Source organism: Zonotrichia leucophrys, chromosome 4, assembly GCF_028769735.1.
Source record: "Zonotrichia leucophrys gambelii isolate GWCS_2022_RI chromosome 4, RI_Zleu_2.0, whole genome shotgun sequence".
Classification (NCBI taxonomy): domain Eukaryota; kingdom Metazoa; phylum Chordata; class Aves; order Passeriformes; family Passerellidae; genus Zonotrichia; species Zonotrichia leucophrys.
Genome location: NC_088173.1, coordinates 13,850,161 through 13,877,627, shown reverse-complemented (window position 1 = coordinate 13,877,627; position 27,467 = coordinate 13,850,161). Strand labels below are relative to the sequence as shown.

General features: G+C 39.7%; 1 protein-coding gene across 4 annotated transcripts in view; it reads left to right on the top strand.

Annotated features, from left to right (window-relative positions):
* STOX2 (storkhead box 2) overlaps positions 1–27,467 on the top strand; it is a 98,186-nt gene that overhangs the window by 27,495 nt on the left and 43,224 nt on the right. For 2 of the 4 annotated variants that reach the window (XM_064710558.1, XM_064710556.1), the window contains exon 2: positions 25,220–25,318. The exons of the other annotated variants lie outside the window; for them this stretch is intronic. In XM_064710558.1, coding sequence (XP_064566628.1) covers positions 25,234–25,318 — 85 coding nt within the window. In that variant the 5' untranslated portion in view covers positions 25,220–25,233. The remainder of the gene's footprint in view (positions 1–25,219; positions 25,319–27,467) is intronic. 4 annotated transcript variants of the gene reach the window in all.

Genomic DNA, 27,467 nt, shown 5'->3' with positions numbered 1-27,467 from the left:
ACTGTAAACACATTTGCATTTGTTTTTTGAGGTGTAGAAGGAGACCAGACCTCTGTATGTGGTGGAACACACACGTGCATGTATATTCATTTGTCAGTGGCTTTCAAGGAAGGCCGTAGGGAAATAATGGACACTGCACCAACATGTTTGTGCATGGGAAAGAGAAAGCACAAACAAAACAAAAAACAGCGCAGGGAAAGGCAGGCATCAGGGAGAGGCTTGGCCTCCAATGGAGTGCTGGTGAGATTTTGGAAAGCCTCAGTACTATTTGTAGAATCTGCTCCATCCAGAAATGCATCTTAATGGCCTTGGAATTAAGGCATTTCATAAACACCCAAAAGACGACTTGGGAAAATGCTGATGGGGAGGGGGCCGGGGGCAGAAAATCCTGGAAACCTCCTTTGTTGTTCTGCTGCCTGTTTATTGTGATGATAGGACATAATGTTTCATTATTATGATGGCAAATTCCAATTTATCACAAAGACACGTTTCTCCCTCTGAGGCACAATTTAGGTTGAGTAGGCAGATTCCTTGAAAGGAGAAAACTAAGGTATTTATAATGCATTACTGAAAACGTCTCCAGCCCTGTACTGCTGTCCCCTTCCGCCCCATTTCTGCTGCAAAGGTTGAGCCAAAGATTATGGTTTTCAGTTATGTGCTCACTTTCCTGTCTCTGGCCCTAATAAACATATCTCTTTAGTCAGGATTGGTTTTTCATGTTTTAAAAGTGCCTTGTGACTCTTTTTTTCTTTCATGCCCAAGTACAAGAGAAATAATGTGCATTTTATTGAAAAATCTGCCTGTGTAAGAGTATCGTGCCATTTTGGCACTTGGTGTTCTGCTCTGGTTCCTGGGAAGTCACATAGTGAGTGGAAACAACAAGGAAAATTTATGCTTGGACAGCTGAAGAGGAGAATGGTTGTGTTGGTGAAGTGGTTGACTTGTTCCATTGGTGCTGCAGGACTTGAAAGTGTCTGGAAAGCTGAATCTGACAATACTGCAAAGATTTTTCTTGTTCTGGGTGAATGTCCTGGTATTCCCAGTGTAAGATACCCTGTGCCAGATCTGTTGAAGTCAGTACTTTTTAGGCCCTTCTTTCAGTGTGAAAGGCCATATTTTAGAGAGAAGGAGCTCATGTGAGCATTTTGTGCCAAGTGCTGTGGTTCTTGCTTGTTTTTAATTCTTCAGCAAGGTGCTCTGACTCTGTGGAAGCTTTATGTTGGCAAGATTGGTACCAACCAACCAGACAGCAAAACACCAGCAATGTGCAGAATCAGATATGTCACCCTGCATTTGTTGGCAGATACCCGTGTCCTTGAGAGATAGGAGGGGGCACAGAGTTTTAATCTGCTATAGATATTTTATAGTAATCTCCAGACCAAGAATACTTGTTTATGACTATACAGGGTAGTCATTTCAATTGTAACAAATGTCATGTTAAGTTTTACTAATTTGTTAAAGTTTTTGGAGGGAGAACACGTTGGAAATTAAAATCAGCAAATATTTGTTGGTTTTGTTGTTTTGGGTTTTTCTTGTTGTTGTTGTTTTTTTCAACCTTAACAACAGCTTGTTAGGCTTTTATCTGGAAATGTAATTGTTCTTTCATAGTGGATATTTGCCACATTCATTTTTTTTAAAGGATCCTTGTCCACTGCCTTTCCAAATATTAGTTTTGGGAGGAATAGCTACTGTGTACACTTCTCACTATTTGAAGGAAGCTCTCTTCCTTGCAGGAAATTTGTAGGAAGTCCACTGGTGTAAAAACTGTGAGGATCAGGAATACAAATACTTTCTTTGTCACCCAGAGTGTTGCAGGGAAGAAAGTGTCCTGAAACACATGGGCTTTTCAGAGGGCTGCATTCTGTTTATCCAACCATTTAACCTCATCACCATTAACATTGTTGTGGTTATCTTTTAATTAAATGCCTCATTGTTTGGAATGGGGGTGGAGGGTGGGAAAGAAACCTTGGGGTTTTGCCTCATTTACTCTGCTTGGGGAAATATGGAAATGCATACAATCAAACAACCTTCAGTAAGATGCTAAAAAGCTTGAAATGTTAATATTCAAGTATGCCTGAATTGAATAGAGAAGCTATATATATTTCTTTCAGCACAGAGAAATACTGAGTAATGGTTCTGCAGTCAGTGCCATGGTGTTTTGTATGAGGAAAATACAGTCCCTAAGCAGAACCATGTTTATAATGGAAGTGCAAACCTCATGCTACAGTGGTGAAGCACATCTGATTTTGAGCAGCCTTTTCAGTAAAACTGAGTAAGGAGCAGTTTGATATTTGCTTGATTTGAAGCAGCATTGGTGGCTGGCCAGTCACATTTTCAATACTCGGGGAACAAACTGCCCATAATTATAGAAAATTGATGCAGATGCAATTCATATGAAATCTAAAGATTGTTTGACAGATGAATGGAGATGGAAGTAAGGAGGGAAAAAAGCAGACAATTTAGAAAATCACACATTTTTGCTTCTGAATAATCTCTTGATACGTGCTATTAAATAGGCTGTACTCCAGGGTTTCTTTAGGCCTCCTAGCAACCACTAGGTTCAAAGGCCATGCAAGGAGTTCATTGTTCATGCAGAATATTAATTTCCCAGTGGAGGACTGTCTTGGAGAAAAAACACTGAAAAAGAAAATTACAACAATGTAGAGCTTTGACCTTGTGTGACAAGAGAGGCTGAAAGTTTGAATCCAATACAATTTGTATACACGTATAAAGTACCTCTTACTGAAAAGGGGGAAATATACTTGAAGTTTGTCATGTATTGCTGCTTAATTCAAGGGAAAATAAAGAAATCATATGCAACTGCCAAGCAGGATAAAATTTAATGCAACTTTGGTGGTCTCCAAACAGTTAAATTAAATTATTTATATATATATATATAGCTTTTCAAATATTGGAAGCTTCTTGCCTTTTTTTCCCTCCTTTTTTCCTTCTAAATACAAAAGCAAATCCTGGATTTTGTTTTAGCAGAGAGAGGAGCTGCACCCTGTGATCGACCCAACCATTAAATATTACTGGAACTGAGTAATGCTCTTGAAAGAAAAAACTTTTCCTTCAGCCTTCTTCATTTACTTTAATTGACAATTTTGGTGTTGGAGGTAACATGTCAGTTTGAGATGGAGGTGGTCTAGGGTATCAGTCACAGCATGAAGAAATATCTGAAGAGCTTTCTGCCATGGTAAAAACTAATTCCAGAGCCTAGTTGTTTGGAGGTTACTTTTGAAAAGTGTGCAGTTACTTTACTGCTCTTTGCTTTACGTTTTCCTTGCAGAGGTTTCAGTCCTTCAGAGTTGAAGAATAAAATTCAGTCTCGTTGTTGTCTGCTGTTACTGGAGTTTGATTACCAAGTTCAAGTAGAAGGGAAAGGAGAGAAGCATGTAACCCTGCTATCCAACTGATGGTATCTGTATGCAAATTAAAATTTGTAGGAGGAAAAGGTAACCTCATTCTCTCTTTCAGGAATGTTTGATGAAAGGTCTAGGATAAACTCTTGAAGCTTCTTGAACAGTAAGAAGGATCTTGGGAGTCATCTAAACAAATTTGAGAGTCCTAAGTTTTTGTTTTGTTTTTTTAAAGCTTGAATCTGTAAGTCTAAATATTAATATTTGGAGATAATTACACATGAGCTGAAGAACTCAATTTAATGTAATTGAGAAGTGCCAAATACACACAAAGCTCATTCAGTTCTCCTGTCCTTTAATTCAGTTATCTAAAGGAATATGTTGTAGCTTGAAAGCAGCTGTATTGTAATTAATATTTAATGGAATAATCAGTATTGCATCACCTTCTTTTTTTAAATGCGGTATTAAGAAACAGCTTCCCATACATCTTCTTAACAGTAATGTGATCTCTGCTTGCCTGAATTCTGAGTAGTTTTGTGTTGTTTTAGGCCAGACCCACTGCTGGGACAGTAAGACCTGAGAGTGTATGGGTGTCAGTGGCTAGTAGGACCAGCTTTACCTCCTGGATCCTGCTCTGTCTGTGGTGAGCTGGTGAACCCTGAGAGGGTCGCTCTGTTCTCTTAGTTCAGGGGCTGTGCCTGCTTTATTGCTTGGGAGGTTACTGCTGGGCTCACTGTGTCTTTCCAGTCTCTTTTGGTCTCTGTGGCATCCACTTACTGTGACAGAGAATTAGGAACTTTCACTGCATCCTGATATGGGGGAAGGATCTAAGTGTGCTGTGTCTTCAGAACCACAAACTTGGTTCAAGTTCACAGACCAGTAATTTTTGCACAATTTCTACTTCATTTTGTTTTCTCCCCGATTTCTTGCCTAAAAGAATTCCAAAGACAAGCTCTTCTCTCCTGTAGAGCCCTGGTTTTTGTTCCGGTGGTTGTAGGTGTGGTATTAACTCGCATGCAGTGCTGTGCCCGTGCCTGTGTGCTGTGTCACAAGGTATGCCTGGTCCTTGCCCACCAGGTGCCAAGACGCTTTCTGCATGCCCATGAGCTCACTTTTAGACCGAGCTGTGGGCAGTGTCCTGAGCACTGCTTGTGTGACCAAACTGCAGCTGAGTACCTGTTGCTCTTCCTGGCTGTTGTGGCCTATGAGTGTGGGGATCCAAGTCTCTTTTCTTCATGGCGTTAGAAGTAAAATCGAAGAGGAATGAATACAACAAAGAAAGAGAACACTGTGTGCCTATCTTACCTAGACCTGTTCATGTTTCTATCTCAGTTCAAAGCACTCATCTCTGCAGGGCTAAGTTCCAGGTTATTTTTCCTTCCTAGCCCCTTGCTCTTGCTTGCATGCAAAGTCTCCATGTTCTCTCTGCTGGTTTGCTTGGACCTTTGGCCAGGTTGGGGTGCACAGAGGCACTCCACAATCAAGTCACCAAAGGCTGTCATTGACATTTGTATTGGAATGTCAGTCTGGGTTTGAATACATTTCTAGTTGTGTTTTCTGGTCATCCTGTGACTGAAGTAATTTTTCTATATGCATACTAGGTATCATGATAGACTACTGAAGATACAGGAAGCTCCTCTTTTGAGAGTAGGCAAGGGTTCAGAACAAACACAGTACTGATTCATCACGAATAGCTCCCAGTCTTTCACAGGTGTAGAGGTTATACCCCATTGGCAACACTTGATGAACCTGAAAGGTGTTGAATATCTTGCCATTTTGGAATTGAATAGCAGCCACATCTTTGCAAAATGCATTATTTGTTGGAGGGGCCTGAAATGTGAGGATTCTGCAGATCACCTTGGGTTAGCTCGATAACCTGCTCAGCTGTGAGCAACAATAGGCCTTCATTTGTTTGCTGGAGAGTTCATCCCAGAGTAAACTACTATCTTTGTAATATTCTTTGCACGGTTTAAAGATGTATAAGTACCATCAGAAGACCAGAAAGATTCTATTTTGCTAAGCATGTTGTAGAAATCCTCCAAAAATTGGGGGTTTCTTTTCAGTTTTCTGGAAGGTTCTTTAGCATGACTGTGCTTTATATCCCATAGCAGGTTGTAAAATATCTCTGTGAACAGCATTCAAACAGAATCAAATCCAAATTCTGGGCCACGACTCAAGTAAAGCAGTGCTGAAAAAAATTGCAGGTACAGTTACTCTTGGATCCCCCTAAGCATGCTTTTACATAGTTGGAAGTGGCCAGACAGTATCAGCCGTGACCAAAAATTGTCAGCTAAGTTAGAGCTTGTATAAGAATTGCTAAATAACACAATGATATTTGGATTTTTTCCTTGAAAAACATACTTTCCATTAGTGGGAATGACAAAACTACCATTAAATTACTAAAACTGGATATCTGATGGGTTTGGTGGTGTAGATGTAAATCTTCACTTGGAAATATAGATTGCCCCTTGTAAGAAGTAACTAATGAATGCTTCATGCAATTCTCGCCAACCATTGGGTTTAGTTTTTATCAGAAGAGGGAAAATGGATAGAGACCATTGAAACTGAGCCCTGAGTGCCTGAACTTAAACTGAACACTTTCATTTATAGGTCTTTTTTTCTAGATTAATTGAACAGGACAGGAAGCAGAAACAAGGGTTAAAAGCTTTTCTAAGAGTCTCAGGAATTGTCCTTCTGTACTTGTTCTTGCAGAATTTTTGGTATCAAGGCCAGTAGCAACCAGAGTAGTCCTAGAGAAAATGCTTGAATATTGAAATTGCAAAATTTTCCCAAACCAGAATTTGTTGCTCCCAAGTGAATGCCTGTAACTATGAAAGGGTATGAAAGTTGTTTATAGCTACTGGCTTCCTTTTTTCAGCATATTTTATTGAGTTGGCTGCTCTACTGATGCTGTTTTGTATCTCACTCTTGGATGACATATAGGTGCTGGAATTATCTTGCTCAAATTGCCTGTGGAGGGGGGTGGGAGAAAAGGAAGACCTGGCTTTACTGCAAGTATATTTGGGTGTGCAGCATGATGGAGTGGGTAGAGCAGTCTAGTTTAGACAGAATCCTGATCTGTATTGGCAGCTTTTAAACAGGCTGCAAAAGGTAACCGAAACAAGAAAACTTGATTTTCAACAGGCTTGAATTCATTATAAAGAGGATAGCAACTTCCCCTTTTCCTTCCCTCAAAGAGAGATTAAAATCACTGGGTTTGAAAGTTAGTAGGCGAGGGAGGTATTCCCACTTGTATCAGTCACTGACTTTGTTTTCCTGGGTACTTTTAACTGTTTCTGCAGTTCTCTGAGCTTCTGTTTTAATCAGTTCAGTAGGAGAATCTTTTCCTTTGTTTTATACTGTAATATTGCCCATCACAAAAAAAGGATCCTTTCTCAACCCAGGCTTTGATTTGGTAATGGCAGGCAAGAGCAGACATCCAGTAATAGGTGTGTTCAGTGTGCTCATAGCAATCCTCATTCTGCAAGTGAAATCCCATGTTCAGAACAACACTGTGTTCTCAGAATTTTCCATCTCACTTCCTGCAAGCCAGAAGAGAGAGCCTGTTTATAATACCAGCAGTAAATGGTGTGGCGTGAGTGTTATTTGGTACTGTTATCACTATTACCTTGTCAACCAGCTCCTCACAACCCAAAAATAGCTGTTTTTCATCAAACTGTAGATTATGTGATTCCTAAAATTTTTAAAGTCTATGTGTGTTTTCTTGTTGCTTCAGTGGGAAATACTATCTGCAGAAGATAGCTACAAATGCACAATTTACAAGAAATTTTAAGTTGTGGTATTGAAAAAATGCATCTCGATGTTTTTATTAAATTTCATAAGGTGTAGAAGCACCAAAGTAAGAATTAACTTAAACTGCTTTTATTTTGTGGACCTTATGTGGATATTTGTGTATTGTGAAAAAGAATGAAGGAAAAGTTGATCACATTTATACTGGGTCTTTTTATTTAACTAAAGGAGCAAGAAGAGAGACAGCCGAGGCATCTTGCCAGTCTTTCATTTTGTATCTGTCTTGCAAAGTTACTCCTAACTTTTGTTTCTGTGTGATACATTAAAGGTATAGGCAGTACAGTGCATTCAGCTTTCAGCTCTAAACAATTAAGCAGTAACTGCTTCTGTTTAGCAGTTTTTCTTTTCAAAAGTTGCCCAGATAACCTTGATGAACTGTAGCTCTCTCTATTCCTATGCCTCACTGACCAGGGGTTTTATGTTGAAAAGCATGTCTAATGTGAGAGTAGAACAGGCCCACAGATACTGCTTGTCATCTTCTCAAACATGATCAGGAGTGCAGGTCAGTTTGGCTGGGATGCTGGAACTGAGGGAATATGAGAATATCTTCTTGTGTTTCGGTGATATCTGTCCTCACTGTGGTATTTGTGTCAATGAAGGATCTTGTACACCCATTGTTCAGGTGCCAGTAGTGATAAATCTGCATTTAATGATCTCAAAACAGCTTTTCTAGTTATCGTTTCCTTTCCCAGCTATATTGTTTAAAGAAAAAAACTGGAATGGCTGTTTTTTGTGAATCTGACCTGCACATTTTGGGGCTTAGAGAGTATAATAGACAGTTCAGAAATACCTAATGTGGCCTGGAAAAGGCAAAGTTCAGTATGAAAGCTGAGTTCATCATAACACAGGAAGCTGTGCTGGGAGAACCTAGATTGTATAAATTAGTTTCTTTGCCCATTTGTGTTCTTTTAATTTCCTCCATAATTTCCTATGAATTTCCTGTTGATGACCTGTGACCTAGTTTGTAGATGAACTTCTGACCATGTGTGATAATGTTTTAAATGCTATAAATTGGACTGTTTATCCTGTAAGCCAGTAAAGGTGATGTACTAAATTTCATTGTGATACTTGACTTTGCCTCTTAAATTTTCACGACATTTTAGAGTGAAGTACCATTCTTCATTTTCATAGGACATTCTAAATTCTGCTCTTGTGAGACTTTGCATTCTTGGACCATACTGTGGCCTGTTTCACAAAATGTGAGCCTTAAACTAAATATTCTTTTAAACAGAGTGAAACAGAAATATTTTTTTACAAGGCTTTCTTCAGATTGGTGTGCTTTTAGGTGTAATTACTGCATTGCTGGCTGGGTGAGTAGAGTGGCCAGAAACTTGAGAGAAGTTTATTGCCTGTAACATGAAGTTTGGAACAGCTGCAACCTCCACTTGTAAATTGGGCGTGTCTGCAGTACATCTCTTCTGAGGGATGGAGGACAAATTCCAGTGGCCATGGAAAGTTCACCCAAGGCCCGAGCAATTCCTCAGCCTCTGATTTCAGGGCAGTTTCATGGATTCATCCAGGAGATGGGATTACAGGTGGGAGCAGATTGGCTGGCTGTTTGTCCGTGCACTGACCTCCTCCCCTTGCACTAATCCAGTCAAAAATTATCAATAAAGGAAGTCCATTTTCAGGGAATATTTAGGGGTTTGTAATATGTTACAAATAGATCCTTAGTCTCTGCTTTCATTATGGATGGATGTAGTTACTTTTCTTTCTCTTTAGATACAAATGTTCCATAAGCAATGAATTTCAAGAGTGAAATCTTAAAATTGTTTTTGCATGGGATGTCTGCATAGGAATGGTTTTGACTGAAATGTTTTCACAGAGCAGAGAAGCAGGAAATGGTTTTCTGCGTTTTTTTTTCTTCCAGCTTTAATGAAATCTCAGTTTCTGAACAACTTCTTCCAATTTTGTTGGAAAAATATATAGCCATCCCTAAATGAAATATTTTGCATTTTTTGCTTGTTGCTAAAATCATGAGGTGTTTTCCTTTGAATCAATCTTGGGTTCAGTCTGTGTAATTATTTTAATTGCAGAAATATTCTTCAGTAACCATAGGTGTAAAATTCAGGCATGTTTTAGAGACCTGGCTTTAAAAATCACATTCTTAACTACCTCTTTTCACAAGAGGCTGGAGTAGCTATGTGAGGCATTGTTTATATTAGAGCTACATACAATAACTCTTCCCCAGATGTGGTCAGCCATAGTGCCTGTTGTGCAGCACAGTAAAAGATGATTTATGTAAGTTTATTTAATTGGATACGTGGCGAGCCTGTGCTCTGTGTGCGTGGGCTGATGGTTCTACATGAGCATGTACCTCAAGGCCCCAAGGGTCTGGCTCTGTCCTTTAGTGAGAATGTGCACAGAGTTTTAGTTGACTGTTTAGGTAGGAAACCTTATCACACAGCAGTGCTCCTTCCACGAGCAGTGTATGTACCCATCTCTCTTGCACGTATTCTTGGCCTCCATAGGAGAATTGGAAAGGCTGACAAGAATGTAGCTGTAACTGCTGAGTAATTCTCCCTTTTAATTGGAATCTGCCTTTGAATTAGGGCCACAGATTGGACAGCTAGAGAAACTGGGACAGGTTTACCAGAAACAAGGGCGAGTATGATGGCAGAGCACAAAAAGAGGAGTCATGGGCAGAGTTGCTGTTCTGCCAGAGAAGGCTGATGTTGTGTTCTGGTCATGAGAAGTATGCTTCACTTTTACCAGCTCACCCTTAGATCTCAATTGAAGTCCTTAAACTGGCTGTATTTAAATCAGGACCATTGGTCTTTCATTTACATGTCTCTGAGCTAATTTCAAAATTGATACAACATTTTTTCTGCCTACCAGATGATAATCTCGTCTGATTTTCATCGCAGTGCTGATTGTTCCAAACAGACCAACAGGTTTTACAGTACAGTACACTTGGCTTTTCATGGTTATTCTTTTTTATCCTAACAGTGATCCCTTTTTCACACCCACAGCAGTGTACTTAAGTACAGTGAAGTGTTTCACTGTAGATTACATTTAGAGTTAAATCATGAAAAGGTAAGTTAAAAGAGTTGAGGTAAAAAGCTCAACATGCCTGTGTCATCATAATTCATTCACTAATTAATGTTGCAGTTGAATAGGACGGTGTGGATCAAGCAGTGAGAAAGCATACAAAGAGGTGTTGATACTGAGTTTTACTAGTGTGTTGGTGTCAGACCAAGCTTTGTCAGTACTAGGCATGTCAAAATTGTCTGACAGCACAGCTGCCCATGGGAAGTGTCATTTTATCTCTAATAGCAAATTAGCTTCAAACCTGCTCCTCTGATCAGAGAGAGTATTTGACCTCTTATGTACTCCTGAATGGATGGATGCATGTGTGTGGTTGCTGTGCATAACTTTGGGAGGGCTATTTTGCTGTGGGGGACCAGCAAGGAGCAAAAAACCATCTAAAACCTGCTCTGGTATACGTTGTCTTTCAATAGCAGTTTTGGATTATGTTTTCCAGCAACAAGTAAGAACCTGAGAGTTGCTGTGCCAGTTAAGACCCTGGTCTATCTTGCCCACTCTGCTGTGTCCAACTATAACCACAAACAGGTATCTAAGGAAGTGGAGAGAGAAAGCAAGTGCATCTGGTGCTCCCCCTGGTATGCTTCCCATCCTTGGCTATTGGTTCAGGCAGTACAGTTTGTTTAGCAGTCCTGATGAAGTTTTGCTTGCAGGTGCACTCTGTGATACCAGGCAGTGTTAGGGAGTGACAACCTCACCTTGCATGAGGGGAGCTGCACTGTGGCAGCGCCAAGTTGTGTGCATTGTCAGTCCTAAACTAGCATTAGGTTTCATCCTGTCCTCTTTTGCTGCTTTTCATAATAATGAGGAATATATGCACGTGAGAAGGAGGTTTTCAGGTTCTTGGTATTTTTGGTGGTACAAAAGCAGATCAGCTGTTAGGTCAAGAGGCAGCATTAATCCCATGTCTCCAAACAACATAGACGTTGCAGATTCCTGTAACTTGGATATTAATAGGATTCATGTCATCACACATTCTCTTCTGAAGTCACGAAAGAAGCATTTGTTAATTATTTCTGTAATTCCATTTACTCCTTTCACATAGTTTTCTTCTCTTAGTTCCTTCCTTTCCTTTCCCTCTGAATTCTGGGCCTCATGAGCCCTCTCATCTTGAAGGTGACATGCCTAGATGAAAGGCCTGCATTAAGCAGGAATTTCGTGTTGTATCAACTCTTGACATTCCAAAAATGTCAACTCCTGATTCAAATTGCAAGCAGGATCTGGTCCAAGGCATTAGTTGTTTCCAAGTCTCCTGCTTATTGGTAAAGTGGAACTGCTGTTTCAAGACAGCTGTTGACCTGAGAAAAGGATGCAGAAGTGGATCCTAATGTTTCATGTCTCCAAGGTATCCCTTTTCCTTATTTTGGAGTCATTGGCTGGCTCACAAGATTAATCTTGGTTCAGCTAATAGCTAAAGGCCATAACTTTACAGCATGGCTTCCTGAGCTTATGACACATTGGGTGTCTGTAAAAGTGCTGGTTTTTTGAAGAAGGCAAATGTTCAACATCTCTAAAGGCTGATGGACTGCAGGGATTTCAAAATTCACATACTTGGATTTTCATATGGGCCTGAACTAACTCTATCCACGTGCTCAGTGGGTTGCCTTTGAAAACACTGGTGGAGTGTAGAGCTGAATACAGTCGCCATTCTCTCTGCAGAGCTGCCTAAACATCCATCAAAATTACGTCCCAAGCCCTGTTAATTCATAGACCAGCACAACAGAAATATGCGTTCTGAAATAAATTTCAGGTGTGTTGTGTAGAAGTGGATGGAGACAACTGTGTGTGGTGATTCTTCCAGAGATTGTCTGTGTATGCACTGCACGTGGTCCAGCCCTTCCAAGAGAACCACTATGCACATTCACTGATGCTCACAGGAATCATCTTTTTGCTGTGTATGTACAAACCAACTTTGCTGCATGTAGTGAGTGCCATAATATATTCATACATGTTTATATAATTTTACTTTACACATATATATTTATATGTATGTTCTCTTTAAGACTGCTCTTTTTAATTCCACCCTTCCTGTGAAGATTTCTATATATTACTTGTTAATGTAACATCAGAGCACATCCATTTAATATGTTTTACTTGAGGAGGCTGTGTTTTATACCAATATGAGTGTATTTTGTTTATGCTTTGTGTAGATCTGCAGGTGTTTATTTAGCTGTGCATGCTGTTAGTAATTGTAATTGATGTTGGAGATGTGTTTTCTAACAAGAGTAAAATATAAACATTGAGAAAACCAATGCAAATGGTAGAAAATATAGGATAGAAAACAGTAAATGTGATAACAAGTGATAATATTTTCATAATAGACTTCAGTTTAAAAAAAATAGAAGAATTTCCTCTCAGCACTCTCTGAATTTGTCACTTGTTTTATTTGCAGAACTGTTCTTAAACACCATTGTAGCGCTGAGATTCTCTCAGGACATTGGCTTTCATCCACTCCAGTCCATGATCCAATCTGTCTAGTGGGTGCTTAATCAGAGTACCTCCAAAGTCCATGATTTATAGTCTGAAGCTACTATTCCACATTAAAAAATAGCGTTTTAAACTCTAGTGCACAATGAAAACATAAATGTCATTTGCAGCATTTGAAACCTTTTTTTTGGTAAAGTTTTGAAAAAAGTATGTGATTTTAATCTCTCTATTAGCTAAGTTAGAAGCAGCAGCAGCAAAGATCAAATGTTAAATGTTTAATTTGGTTTCTCTAATTGTAGGATCATTAAAAATCACCTCATTGACCATGGGGTCAGATTCTTCTTTGTATATCAGTGCAATTTTATTGGTTTTTACCTGAGTTATTGCTAGTTTATGGTAGCATGAGAACAAAAGCAAGGCCATTGAGTTCATTGCTGGCAACAATAGAATGGTTTCTATAGACAGAGCCAGGCAACAAAATTGGACTTCACTTGATGGTGCTCAGGGAAGACCAAGGATCATTTGCAGTATGAAAGCCATCAGGCTTTAGTCCTGCATTTATTAGTGGTGTTGGTTTATTCCTAATTGTCTGGTTTAAAGGAAGATCATCACTCTGCTGTGGAGTGTCTCCCTTTGCAGTAGCTGTCCCTGAAGTGGGTGCTGTCACTGCTGTGGCAGTGGTGGTGCCCTCAGTGTGCTCTCCATGTGCATTGCAGCTGGCCATCCCCTGCTTGCACTGGGGTGAAAGGAGGAGCTGCAGCTCCTGGTGCTCAGCTAGAGGGGAGGACCCTGAGGCACTTATGTCAAAAGCATGTAGGTGACAGAAGGGGAAGACCTGGAGCCAGAAGTGGTTACTGCTGAGCATTACTTGTAGACTGTTCTAAAATCAAGGCAAGATGCCTGGTGTTGTGGTGAGATGTCATACATTGCTGAAATTTGCCTTTCCTTCCTGTGATTCTGACCTGTGCCTTGCTGTCATTGCAATATGGCAGTCCCTCCCCTTGATTTTACAGCAGAAAAGCAGGCAGAAAACTGAAGTATTCAAAGGGAGAATTCTTTGAGTGGAGGTTGCAGGACTTTTCCCTGGTAGTTACAACGAGCTATTAAAGTGAAAAAAACCCAGGAAGCCTTTGTGAGCTGTGTTTTCCATCCCTTTCTCTCATCTCTCCCTTCTAGGTAGTTTGCTGTCTCTTTGTATGTCTAGGCTTTGGCTTCAGTCTTACCTCGGTACCTTGTGGTGGGTCACCAAGACTTGTGGGAACATAACACCTTTGAGGCTGCTCCCCTCTCTGTCAAGTTTGCTTGAGGCTGTCCAGGAGCTGTGATATGGAAGAACAGTGCTAAGAGAGCCAGCAGTCACACCACACATTCCATTATGAAACCAAACTGTCCAAGAAGTTTACAAACACGTCTCCTGTGGAGACCCTGATTTCAGATGTTACAATTTACTTAATAGTTACTTTATAGAAAAATTATGATTAAACCCAAAGCATTTTACTAAATGCAAAAGCTGTCTTTAACCCAAATTTCATGTTTTCTTCACAAATTAACACATTCTTTTCTGATTTTCCCCTTTCCTCTTTCAGCAGTGGAGAAGAATTAGTTGGGTAACTGCTAGAAACCTGTAGGCTGAGCCCTCTGTTGTAAAGCATAAGTGCTCCTTTCTACTTTGAAGCTAGGATAGTATATTTAATGCAGCATCAGGAGGAACATTGGATGTGTAAATATTACAGGAGCAGACCATAAATAAAGTTGGAACATTCAGCAGCACTTCACAACACTGAAATGAAATATATGAAGTGCAGTGTTAGCAAATGTTTATATAAAACATGCTACAGTATTACATTGAACAATTACACCTCTCTTATCTCAGGCATTTATCTCTAGCTAAAGCCAAGTGGCTTGCAGGTTTAATTTGCTTAGTATTTTTTAAGTGAGTGTGGTAATGACATGTGCTAAGCAGCTGCATTTTATGTGTGAGCATTTTGGGTATTTTTCTTGGCCTGACTACTTTTATCTTTGAAGACACAAATGTAGTCAGAAGGAAAAGACCAAAGTCTAATGAGTTTAATTGCAAGAACTGATGTTGGCACTTGCATTTAAATCTTCTCTTTAGTACTTGCATCTCAACTTTGCCATTTTTGGAAGTCTTTTGTATAGAAATACTAATATGAGTGTAAGTCCCTCTGCCAGCCCTCTTGTCACCTCTTTCACAGCCAAAAAGGGTTTGGATGGTACAGTGATGGGTGGGATGGTGGGACTCTGAGATCCCTTGCACGAGGAGCTGATGGCCTGCCACCAAGTCTGTCTGACCAAGCATTTGTGAAAGGATGGGTGTAGTGCAAGCTAATTTGTTGAATATATCATGGCTACTGCTGTGTTGAAAAATTGTAAAAGCTGCCTGAAACCAGTTCAGAGCAGCAGTGAGAGTATATAAAGAGTATATGTATGGCTTCTTTAAAGTGATCTAGAAATCAGAGTTATGCTCAGCTGTTTCTTGGTATGGGTGGGTTTGTGGTATTGGTTTTGTTCTTTGAAAAGGAAAAGACATAACTTGCTTTTGTAGATAAGAAATTCATGTTTGCTGCATAGTTTTTTCATTTAGTGTGTGAATCACAAAAGTTGGAATCTTATGTTGCTTGTCATGCATTTATGGTTAGAGAAGATGACATCATTGCATTTGCATCTATAATTTACCCGGAAAAATAGCATTAAGGATCAAATTAATATTGAATTGATAGCTGTTCTCATGATAGTTCATCAAACAAGACCAGCCAGCTCTTCTTGTGATATTAGCAAATCTCTGTGCCTTGCCAGTGGTGCAAAGCTTGGAAATACTGTGGTCTGGCTTTGGAGGTCAAGGATGGGATGTGCTTTCTGGTGATTCTCAGAGTATCAGTATGGAACAAGTGAAGCCAAAAGTAGTGATGTGTGAAGGGATTTATAAGCTGTTTTTGGCAGGATTTATAGCCATTTTTTCTGAAAACGTCACTGACAAATCTTTCTTAGACCAAGGAAACAAGTCGTATTTCAAAGACTGTCACCAAGAGAAAGAGATAATTTTTATTTGTTTCCTTTGCTGTTATCTTGTGGTGTTTGCTCAAACACCTTCATAAATCTCAGGACTTTTGGTGATCTGACAGTGTCTCTATTCTGAATTATTTTCAAAATAAAATAAAACTTTTACCTCTTTATATGCACTTCACCAGCAACTTTTAGATAGTTTCCTGTTGTAATTGTAGGCAGTTTGACCTGTAAAATGTCAGCAAGTATGAGCAGAATTTCAGAAAACTGTATCAAACCAATGATTTCGAGCTACTGTTATATCTGCTTTGCTTCTGGTTCTCAGGGATGAGAGTCCATCTGTGCAACATTTTTGCACCTGGCCTTTACCTTGAACCCTCCTGCTTTTATCTCACCCTCTCCTCTTCTGGGTGCTTGGTCCCACCCAATGACCCTGCTTTCTAGAAAAGCTTCCTCCCCACAACTTTGGCTTCTGCTGTTGTAAAACACAGGCAGAGCTGGAAGTACAAAGCAAGACCAGGTTTACTTTTACAGGGGAATCAAAATAGAACTCTGACTAATCAACACAAGCAAGGTATCAAGATCTGTTGGATTTGGGAGTACAGTCAATTTCTCTTCAAGGTGAAGAGAATAATACTGTGAATAATAAAATACTGTATTTGGAGAAGGAATATTTTTGATTTTTTTATTAGTGGGTGGTGTGCGTTTGCGTACTGTCTTCATATGGATTCATTTACTTATGCCCAAAAGCAGTAGTGCTTTCCTCACACATAGTCAGGATCTTTTTTACTGGGATCCAATGCAGTGCAAATCAGTGTCTTCTCAGTAGACATCAACAAGAAGTCATAGCAAGTTCAATCTATTTTGAGGTTTTCTTGCTATCTTTTTATTTAAAACCAGCTTAATTTAAAAATCAAAACCAAATATTGTGCACTGATCATCAGCATGACTCATTTTGTGTTTTGTGGGTAAGTTGTTTTGTTGATTTTGCTGATTTGAAGCTTTATGGTTTGGGGGAGATTTAAGGTAGTTGCATTTATTGTTTGCACAAGCAGTGTGATATTTTGTCTGGAGATGACAGTGGTATGTTCAATTAACAGTTTAAAACTACTTAAGTAACAGTTTAAAACTACAAAATACCTGCTTGTTAGGGAAAAGTCACTAGCAAAAGCTATAGCAAAATGATCTTGAATTTTTTAAACTAAAAAGCAAACAAACTTAATCCCAGAAATACAAATTCAGGTGTAGCATCTGGGATACTATTGTTCCCCCATTTTTAGGCCATTCATTAGAAAGAAAGAAAATAAAAAAGAAACCAGGAGTGAAAACCAAAATACTCTGACTTTCAATCAATCTTCTGTGCAAAATTATTTTTTTTAGATCACATGGCTCACTTATGTTGCACTTAAGCTCTAGTGGCAAGAGTACTTGTTCAAGATTTAGTGCATTCAGGATTTTAAAGTAGTTGACCCAGACTTTCATGTTTGAACTAAAATAAATAGGCATATGGCAAGTGGAAGAACATATAACCACTCTACTGCCTGAAAATTCTTTTGAGGTCAAGAATTTGAAAACAGGAACCTATAGTGCAGTTTGTGAATACAATAGGAACAGCTGGTGCTCAGCACTTTTGAAAATGAGGTCACTTTATTCTTGGTTGAAATATGCAAAATGGGTCATCTGGGCACAGGCTTAAGACAAAGGCTGAGCACGTGGCCATTTATAACCAAGTTGTCCATGTTTCCAGAACTAGTTGGTTAAAAGGATTCAGTGAAACAAGGAAACACTGGGACAGGTCTGCACTATCCCAACTTCTGGTAGCATAGCTCCTTATCGTCTACCAGGACAATAAATCACTGCCATGTATTTGCAAAGATCTGCTAATGCTGAGGATGACATCATCCATATTTTCCACAGTCACCCCTCCCTCTGATGCCTTTCTGCTCGTCCTTCACATAACCTACTTTAGGAAACACTGCTCTATTGTACAGTCCTTGGGAACGCTGCCTCTCCACCAGTCTCAGCCCTGGGACTTCTCTGGTCCTGCCAGCAAAACAAAGGAGAAAATCCCAAACATGCACAAACTCTGGAGCATCTATAGCAAAATCTAACAGTGCATTAGGAAAGATAACAAAAACACTACTTAGAGCTGACTTATGAGTTTTCATTATAAATATTCTGTTAAAAATATGCATAGGTTAATGGCATTAAGGCCACATTTTACACTTTGTTACTTGGACAGCTGTTACTAACACATCCAAGATGATAACATGAGTCATAGGATACAGGTATATTGAATTGGTAAATTTGAGACTGATACTGGTTGCTGTTGAGTGTTGTATGACATGCATAAGAAGTTTGGCATGAGAACTTTTATTGCATTCAGTAAGAGCATGCAGGCTCTTCCAGACCCGGCCTCCAGTCATCCCCATAGCCTGTACAGACTGGCATCTGAATGAGCACCTTGAGTATCAAGATCATAGGAAAAATTCAGGTTGGAATGGATCCCAGGTGATTGCAGTCCACCCTCTTCCATGTGAGGCCATGCCATTCCTCTCAAGAGGAGTTGAATCTTTGTGCTCAAACAATGCTTTTTAAATCAAAATAAATTCTATTAATTTATTTGAGGAGTACTACATGCAAATCACATTGGCTTCAAGCAAAGCTTGAAGCCCATGCTAAAGTAAATTGCCCATGCAGAAGTAAAGTTAATTCAAGGACTACTCATTTTGTCATTAATGATCTTACCTAGAAGAGTATTTTGTTAAACCTAGCCATTTATTGCTTCAGTTGCAAGAATAATTATTTTATCGATTGCATAACACTTCTGTGTCTTTGTTCGCATTTTTCATGCAGTTTTGGGACTTGTTGATGATTCTTGGCCCAAGAAAGTATGTAGTTACATTGGCAAGAATAAACAAAGCAGAAGGGGAAAACACCACCCTGTTCTCAAATCCGGTGTATTTTGTCTCTGAAGGTGAACGTGTGCTGGAATTATTCAGGGCTGCATCTCATAGCTAGCACCACATTTCAGATGAGCCCATGGGAATGCTTCTCATTATTTTCTTAAAACTGTAAGTTTAATTTTCTAAGGCAGACTTGAAGATTGCCTTTGTATGAGTGAGGTGATTTGCCTGTCTAAACCAGGCTTACATTTTGGCTAGTCTTTAACAAGAGCTGTCAAAACGAGCGTGGAGGAACACAACAAAGTGGTGATAGCAGCAGTACAAGGAGTTCTGGACTGGAAAAGCAGAATGCAATTAGACATTTCCATGGCTGGCAAAGTGCAGCGAGTACTAAGCTGGGATATCAGCACACATTGCTGCAGAACAATGTTGCTTCTTTGATGAAAGGAAACACTTTTCAAATCCAAACCTATAGCACACATGGTACAACATGTGTGTTGTAGGTTTAGATTGGAAAAGTGTTTCCCTTCCCTCAAAGAAACTTTCACTGAACATTGATGTGATAAATGACAGCTAAGTACTTAATATGAAGATACATAACAGGTTGGGGTTTTTTCTCTGTACCACAAGGCAGTCAAAAATAAAGAAATACTACTTTTTGATACCATGTGGCTTTATTACTTTCAGTTTTACCAGTGCTTAAAAAGTGCAGAAGATTCCCACAGTGTCTTTCTTGTTTCAGAGGTCTGGCTTGGATGAATTGCTGCACTGAAGTGTAATTAATCACTAGCTGCAACATGGAACAAGGGTGGCTGGCATAGCAGATAGAAGAAAAATTGTCTGCAGGATGCACAGATGTATGGGCCATGTCTGGCGGAGCACTGGTGTTGTCTGTCTTGCTGTCATGACATGAATTGTGCCTCTCTTTTGACTTCATCCCAAGTTTGAGTAGTTTTCAGGTAATGAGGGAGGCTGTTCCAGCTTTTGCAATCACTGTAATTGATTCTGGCTTTGCAGAAGAGGTATTTAAAGAGTAATGGTAGTATTTAGTAGTCATTTGTATTTAATTTCATCCTCAGTTGAAACTGTTGTTGAACTAGTAAATATAACACTCTTAAGTTACTTCTCTAGGATATCAGGTGTAGTCTTTCAAATCCTTGCAGAAGTTGCATGCTAAAGAAGTCACGTTTAATGCGGATCCCGCTTAGGAAAGAGCAGTGTCTGGCATCCCTGCAGTACCTTTGATGTGACCATATTTTCTTTATTAATCAGAGCTGAAAGCTTTGTGCATGTGTTATGCAGATAAAACTCTGTGTCCTACAAAAATGGAGCAGTGATTTAGGAACTTGGTATTTCCCTTGAGGTGGGACATTTTCTTTTAAACTTTCTGCACAGCCAAGGCTTGAAAGCAGCCCTGAAGAAAAGTGTAAATATCAATACAGGAAGGTTGCAAGCCAGTTCTAGTTCTGCTGTAAATATTGTCATTGAAAACCTTTGAACTGCATGCGTCCCCTTAATGTGGAACAAGAGGAATAGAGCTGTGTCTCAAAGCCTGTGATCTGCTTGAAAATAAACTGTCCTCAGCACAGAGATCATAGAGCAGTTTTAGGCATGCCTTTAGAGGACAGCACACAAGCTCTGAGTTGGGTGACTATTAGGAAAAGAAAAAGGTGTGTTCTGGGATAAGACTGCTCATGCAACTTCAAGGAGACAGCTGAGATCAAACCTTTCTGAGACCACAGAGCAGGGCAAAGGGAGGGGCCCAGGGGCGATCCAAAGCTGCCTCCACCAATCTTGACATTCTCTGGCAAGCAGCAACAAAAGGAGACTAGAGCATAACCTAGAGTTTGGGTATCTGTGCTGCAACAAGAAAGACTGTAAAATCCATTGCCTTGGATTGTAAACTTAGGCATTTTAAGCACAAACAGCTCACTGCCTACCAACTACTTAGGTCAAACGTAGGGCGCTTTGCTTCCTTAAGGTAATGACTGAGTAACAGCTCTGATGTCTTCCCCTGTGAAATGCAGTGTTGCTGCTTGCCATACTCAGTCTTGGATGATTTGTCAAACCCCTTGATTCAAACAATATTCAAGGCGTAATTAGCATTGTCTGCAGTGTTCTAGTGTTAACTGTCATAAGAAATATTACTCAACATCTTACCTGTGCTAAAATCTTATTCACGTGCTTCAGACCTCCCCCCCAACACTTACGTTGACTGCAGAAGAAAAGTTTACTTAACAAGTAATGCGTGTTTGTGTGTATGTGTACATGTCACAAGTACACAGACATGTTTGATGCTGCACTTTTTCACTTTTCTGTGCATTTTTTGTACATTCTCTACTATTTAGTTTGTTCAATGCAACTTACTGGGATACTGAACACTGCATCTCCTTTGTTGGGTTTTTATAGTATTTTCACATTTTTATTTGAAAGCTGTGGGGACCTATGTAGATTCTTTGTCATGCATATGAGCACATTATGCAGGCTTACTTTATTCTATCTCCATGAGTCTTAAGTGTTTTCTGTCTTCTGCTTTTTGTGCTAAATGCTGAATCACACGCATGATGCTTTTGTTCTCATTTTGTGGACAGATGACTCCCAAACTCTTGAGACCCTTCGTAATTCCTCTTGTCATTATGAATGCTTGTATCAATATGTATTTTTAGAACCATTTACTATGCCTTGTGTATCAGCACAAAATTTCCTTGAAATACTCTTGGAGATCATGCGCAATGTTTTGTTTATGTTGCTACAGTGGATTTTAATTCTTATTTCATTTAAGTAATACAGTTTTGCCCAACAATTATATTCTAGTTCTTCAAATGCTTGGTGTCAGATGCTTTTGTCTTAGTCTTTTTCAAGGGTATTTTGATCAACCAACTTAAGTCTTTGCTCTTTTAAATTCATTTTCAGAGTAATTCTTAGGTATCTAAAAATACTTGTAAAAATAATTGTAGTTTGATTCTGAGGGCAAACAGTGGGAAGGACCAAGAGACAATTTCTTAGGACCCATAATGACAATGAAGTTTTGGTTTAGCCTGACCTCTGCTGGGTAAGTCTTGGACTTGGCTCTTCCTTACTATCCCAACACAGCACTGCTCTCCATTCTGTCAGTGACCTGTCCATGACCAGCAATTCAAGTCTTGACTCTACAAGTACAGAGACTTCACCTGGATTCAGGTGCCTGATGTGTAGCTGAGGAGAAAATGCCCTTCTATTCTTGTTGTACTTATTTATTTTTTATTGCACTTGGATACCTGTTGTGCTGGGCACATTAAATAAGGGATTGTAAATGCTGCAAAGTCTTAAACTCTATGTACTGAAAGAGAAATAAGATGCAAAAGAGATGGAGGTGCAAAATATATGCAGAATAAAATATTCTCCTGCATTTTATACTGCCATTAAATTCTGTCAGTGAAATAATAGTGCAGCAAAGAAGAATCCAGATTATTAACTATTGTGTGCAAGAGAAAGCTCACTTTGAAATTTGGGTAGTGTGGAATAAATCATCCTTTGGGAGCCTGGGAGCTCTTATTCCCTCTTTTTGCAGCATAGCCATTACCTTCCCAATCCCTGTGTGGAACAGCTGAGTTAAAAACAATTTCTATAAATGATACATTCATTGAGTTGATTTTTGTTTTAAAACTATCAAGAAGGCAAAAAGAGATAGGAGTAATTCTTAACCTTTAATCATTCAACCATTGTCAGATAATAGGAACCTGTGTGTGTGTACATGTGTGTGTTAGGGAGTGTGTAAATGGAGAAAACTGTTGGTAAAATAGAGCCTGTCCACTCTGGTATGAATAGTCCTGTCAGCAGTGAGGATGTAGCATTTGGGTCACCTCTTTCTAGTGATTTGATGTTAATCCCTGTTTTCCCAAGACGTTGGGAGAGCAATGGGCATTGCCTGTCTGCCTCCAGTCACTGTGGTTACCAGCGAGGCCTGAAGGGTCCCACCACAGCGCCAGGTGAGGTCCCTCGTGGTCTGCAAGGAGACACTCAGTAATGTTTGCCTGAGGGTTGTTCAAGACAAAGCTGGTGTACAGACCTGATACCTGTCATCACTAAGGATGGGAGAAGGGAAAAAATGGAAATGTGGGGGACCATATTCTCACATGTCAGTTTGACTTGACTGAACGGTGCTGTAAGGGAAATGGTGTGCATTCGCGATTGTGGCACGTGTTCAGTATGCATCACTGTGCTGGGTGGTGGGGATGTAAGTGATACTTGTTTTATGAGGTATTATGGAACTTTGAGAACTTGTTAAAAGCTATGACTATAACTTGCTAATCTTTTTTTCCCTGAGAACTGACACCTAGAGACTGAAACTAGCTTGATTTGTTAACAAGTTAAAACACTGGAAGGGAAAAAAACCCAAAACGTTTTGAGGTTAATTCTGGCTGCTTGTACTCAGTTGTATTTTTCTTTAAATATGTAAAGTAAGGGATGTCCTAGTGCATGGGGAAATAGGGCTTCTCATTTCTAACTAAGCTTGTATTCCGTGTGTGGAGGTACAAGCTCTGCTATGAAGAGAAGGGGTTCATGGAAGTAAAGTGTAATACCTGGTTGTGTATTCTCAGGAGACATGATGCCTGTGTAACTAAATGTATAACAAGCAATAGAGATTGGTAACCCATGGAGGCAACCACTGGAAAATTAAGTTACCTCTCAGGTAGATTATACGCCTAGACTGGGAGAGATTATGGGTAGATAGTAACAGCATGTTGAGCTGATTGCTGACACAGAGCTGGTTCCCTTTCTTTCTTGACTTTGAACCTTAATTACACCCTGATAGTGCACCAAGAAAGAAAAATAAAATACAAAAAAAACCTCAAAAGAATCCTACAGCCCCCAAACCTCACCCACCCCCTCCAAACCAACAAACAAAAACCTGAAAATGACCAAACCTCCAGCCCCCAAAAAAGTTTTTGAGAATCAGCTTTGGGTAGTGGGTTGTGGGAATGAAGGAAAGGTGCTGCTGCCTGGGAGGAATTCTGACTTCTGCTGTAAACTGAGCAGAAATTCTTCCTCTCCACACCACCAGGTTATCCTGTGATTAGCAGTGCTGAGCAGCATTTGGAGGCTGTGGTTTCCACCCTGCTTCCAGTCCTGCCATTATCCAGGCCAGCAGCAGAGGCCTGTGTCCAAACAGATGCTTGGAAAATGTGTTCAGGATGCCTATTTAGCAGTGGTTCACATGTGCCATCCACAAAGGGCCATCCTTTCACTCCCACAGTGAGCTGAAGAGCTTGTCAGTTCTGTCTCTTTGGTCTGGGTAGCCAAGGGTGCTGATGCTTGTTTGCTTGTAGGTCTGCCCTGGTCATAGATTTGGTTTGCTTTGAAGGAAAATAATTTTCCAGACAACTCCCCCTTAAAAATTCAGGTCTTCATAATGCATGGTGTCAGCATCTACTGGAAACCTGCTCAGGATAGGTCTCTCTCTCACCTTTTACTTTAAATCTTTTGGTTTTTTGCCTTTCAGCTTAAATTTTAAAAATGACATCCATTTCCGTAAAGCTGTAGATGTTTTTTCTCTCATGAGTTTAAAAACTGTCTCTATTTTTTCTTCATAACTATTTAGATCCCTTCCTCCACCCCCTATGCCCCTGCTTCCTTCATATTCCATCTCATTCTGGAAGAGCATTTCCCTTTATTATAACATGTGTGCTCTTGTGTGTTCTTTTGCTGTGCCCCATCACTCTCAGCCCTCCCTTCATCCTTTCAGGCAGGATAGAGCACACTTCTAGTTACCTGTACTTTTTATCTTCTTTCTGAATCTTAAGCAGAGCTTTTCTGATCTCTCTGTGTGTTCTGGAGCAGAACATGCCAGGATCAGGACAGGGTGAGGCTGAAAGTGAAATCATGGAAGCAATGATTGAGAGTCATCTTGAAAGTAAAAAGTTAACTTTGTGATTCATTATCTTCTTTACAAGAGCTGGAAGGTTCTTTCCATGTTTGTACATTTAAAGTGCTTGCATTTTGAATGAGCTCAGGAGATTATTTGAAGATGCAAGGTGCTGGGATGAGAGTTTCAAATGCATTGTTCGAGCACATTTATGAGCTTTGGAGTCTGGCATTTGTCACATCAAAATATTTAAATTGTTCTCTGGTTTTTTGGTTTTGTTGGGTTTTGCTTTGTTTTTGTTTTTTTTTTTTTCTTCTTTTGGAAGAGGTACAGGGGGGTTTAGTCAAAGAATAGGGATAATGGCTTTAACAAACGGAAATAGTTTGTGTGAATAATTCCAGAAGCAGGTCCTTATTCAGGCATTATTAGAAACACATTTTAAATCACTTTCACCCATATATTATTGTGTGCATCCTTTGAGTTTATAATAGAAGGTGGTACAAAATCAACTCCCAATATAAGAAATTCGCTCTCTGAAGAGGTTGCATGGCAGCATCTGGGGCATTCCTGAAGGATCATATTTTTTTTTTCCTCTTTTTTTTCCTTTTCACATGCTCAGAATTTACCTAGATTATTGTGGCAACTTTCTACAAAAGTACAAAATCCTGTTAGATAAAGCAGAGGTTCAGGATGAAGTTGCTAGCTAAAATCCTTTTCTGCTTCTGCAAGTTTACCTGTGTCTCAGTTTACTGCACTTTCAGAAAGTTGGTGCTGCTTTTTAATGGACATTTTATTTTTTTCAGCTAATAGCTGGTTAATGAATAGCCCTGACTGTTGCAAGGTTACAAGAATGATGCATCCAATACAAGAGAGGCATTTGGAACATGGGGACATTTCCAGTGGTATGTCTGCCTTGTTTTGTGAGACACTATTTATCATTAAATTGACATTTAAAACAGCTGGTGTTAAGTGCTTCACTTTGTGATAGGCAGGAATTATGTCACAGGACTTGTCTCTTTTACATATTGGTAATAGATAATGAATACTAAATGATGCTATTAAGGATCTGGGCTCCAATAAGAGGCAATAAAAAGACTTCCAGATAATCTACTGTTGACAGCAGACCTCAGGCATAAGATCACAGAAATTACAGAAAAATGTCTGAATGTTGTGTTCAGGTTTCAAGAACCTGTCCACCAGTTGGATCTTCTTTTCATAATGCTTGTTTATAATTGCTATTTGGTATGTTCTCAAGCAGCGAGAAAATGACAGCTTTTCATGGGCTTTGAGCATTGATGAGCTTTAAGCCAAAACCACAGCAGATCTTTAAAACAGTTTGGGAACTTTTGCCATGCAGCAACCAAAACTTGTTTTTCCAGGGTATTTTTGTATACTTTAGAAATGGGCAATACAGAATGCTTTGCTTGGTATGATTTGTTCACTTCCAGAAAGGTTACCCTTTCAGATCCCTTGAGCATCAAAATAGGAACAAACTGAGAGCTGGCAGTCCCTTCCTACCTAAATGCTTGCTTAGATGCTCCAAATCTTCTTCCCAGGAGCAAATTGTCTGCTCTGAGACTCCCACCTCATTCACGGAAGTTGCTTAATCCGCAGCATTGTACTGGCTCCAGCCTGAGCTGAAAAACCCTGTAGCTTCACATTCTTCCAGCAGCAAGCCTGTGCTGCTAAGCTTGTCAGTGTCCTTCTGAGCTGATAAGCAACTTGAAAGGTGGGGAGGATGAAATCATGCTCTAGACAACATTGCCATTCTGGTTCCTTTGCTTGTGGCATGATGTTATCACTTCAGAATCAAGATGGAAATTACAAAAAAACCTTTTCAAAGCAGTTCTGCTGCCCTGCAGGGGTTTGTCTTAATGCTTGCTCCTTTGTAGCCTGTTTTCCAGGTATTCAGATGCTTTTCCAACTAGCGTCCTTCCCACAGCTGCCTTCTGGTAGGGGCCTGATTCTGAAGGTAGATGCACTTGAGGGCTTTGAGTCCCACCTCCTGCAGCTGCTGCAGGTGACTGTTAAACCTTTCCATGAGTGATCAATTTTTAAACCAGATTTTGTCCCCACTGTTCCTCTTAAAAGACTCTGCCATCACTCACTGCTGTCATGGCTGGCAGTCTTGGTCTCAGCTCCAGTCTGGATTTGCTGTTTGCTGAAACTGCTGTTTTCTGGGTGACGTATGGTGAGTGTCTCCCCCAGTGCTGCCTGACTTGGATCCTTACCGTTTGTTCTGCCTGAATGCATAGCTCAGCTTAAAGAGTAGCAAACTTCTGTGGTGTAAAATTAGGTCTTTTTTAAGGTTTGCATTTTAACTGAGAAGGATTGTTGAGATGGTCGCATTAGATGCTGAGTAAGTTTTTGGAGAGAATCTGTTCTAGAGTGTGTCAGCTGTTTCCTTTTGGTTTCTTTTCAGTTTGTTTTCTCTGTGAGTGTGATGAACAAGATCTCTGTCTCAGACTTAAAATATTCTGCTTTCTTCTTGTAGCATTTCTTCAAGCTTTTTTTTCTCCTTCTTGCATGCATGAAGTACTTAATGCCCTCCATCTGTATGAAAATGTTTTGTATATAATTCTAAAAGCTCCCTTAGGACTGTAGACTTTTTTTAAATGGAGCAATTTAAACATTTTCCACACAAATGGGCACTTGGGGCAAATGTCATTATAAAAATCATAAGAATATTTGTTAGATATTTTCACAGTTTATTGTTGGGGTTTTGTTTATTTTTTTTTCTTTCAAGACCTGCCTCTCCAGCCACAGTGGAAATTGCAAGTCAGAGGGAATCAGCATGATTTATGTTACTGGCAGAGCAGTAAGGCATTTGTAGGGCTGGGAAGGCAGACATTAATAAGGAGGAGAAACAATAGACAGTCTTCTCTGCTTCAGTCAACATGGTGCAGGTGTTGAGGCTGATGTAATGCTGTTCCTGCTTTCCTACTCTGAGCTGTACATACATATTTATAAACACATGCGAGTCAATCAAGACTTGTGTTCACAAGATAAATTAATCTCACACAGATTGAGATACAGAACAAGGCAAAAACG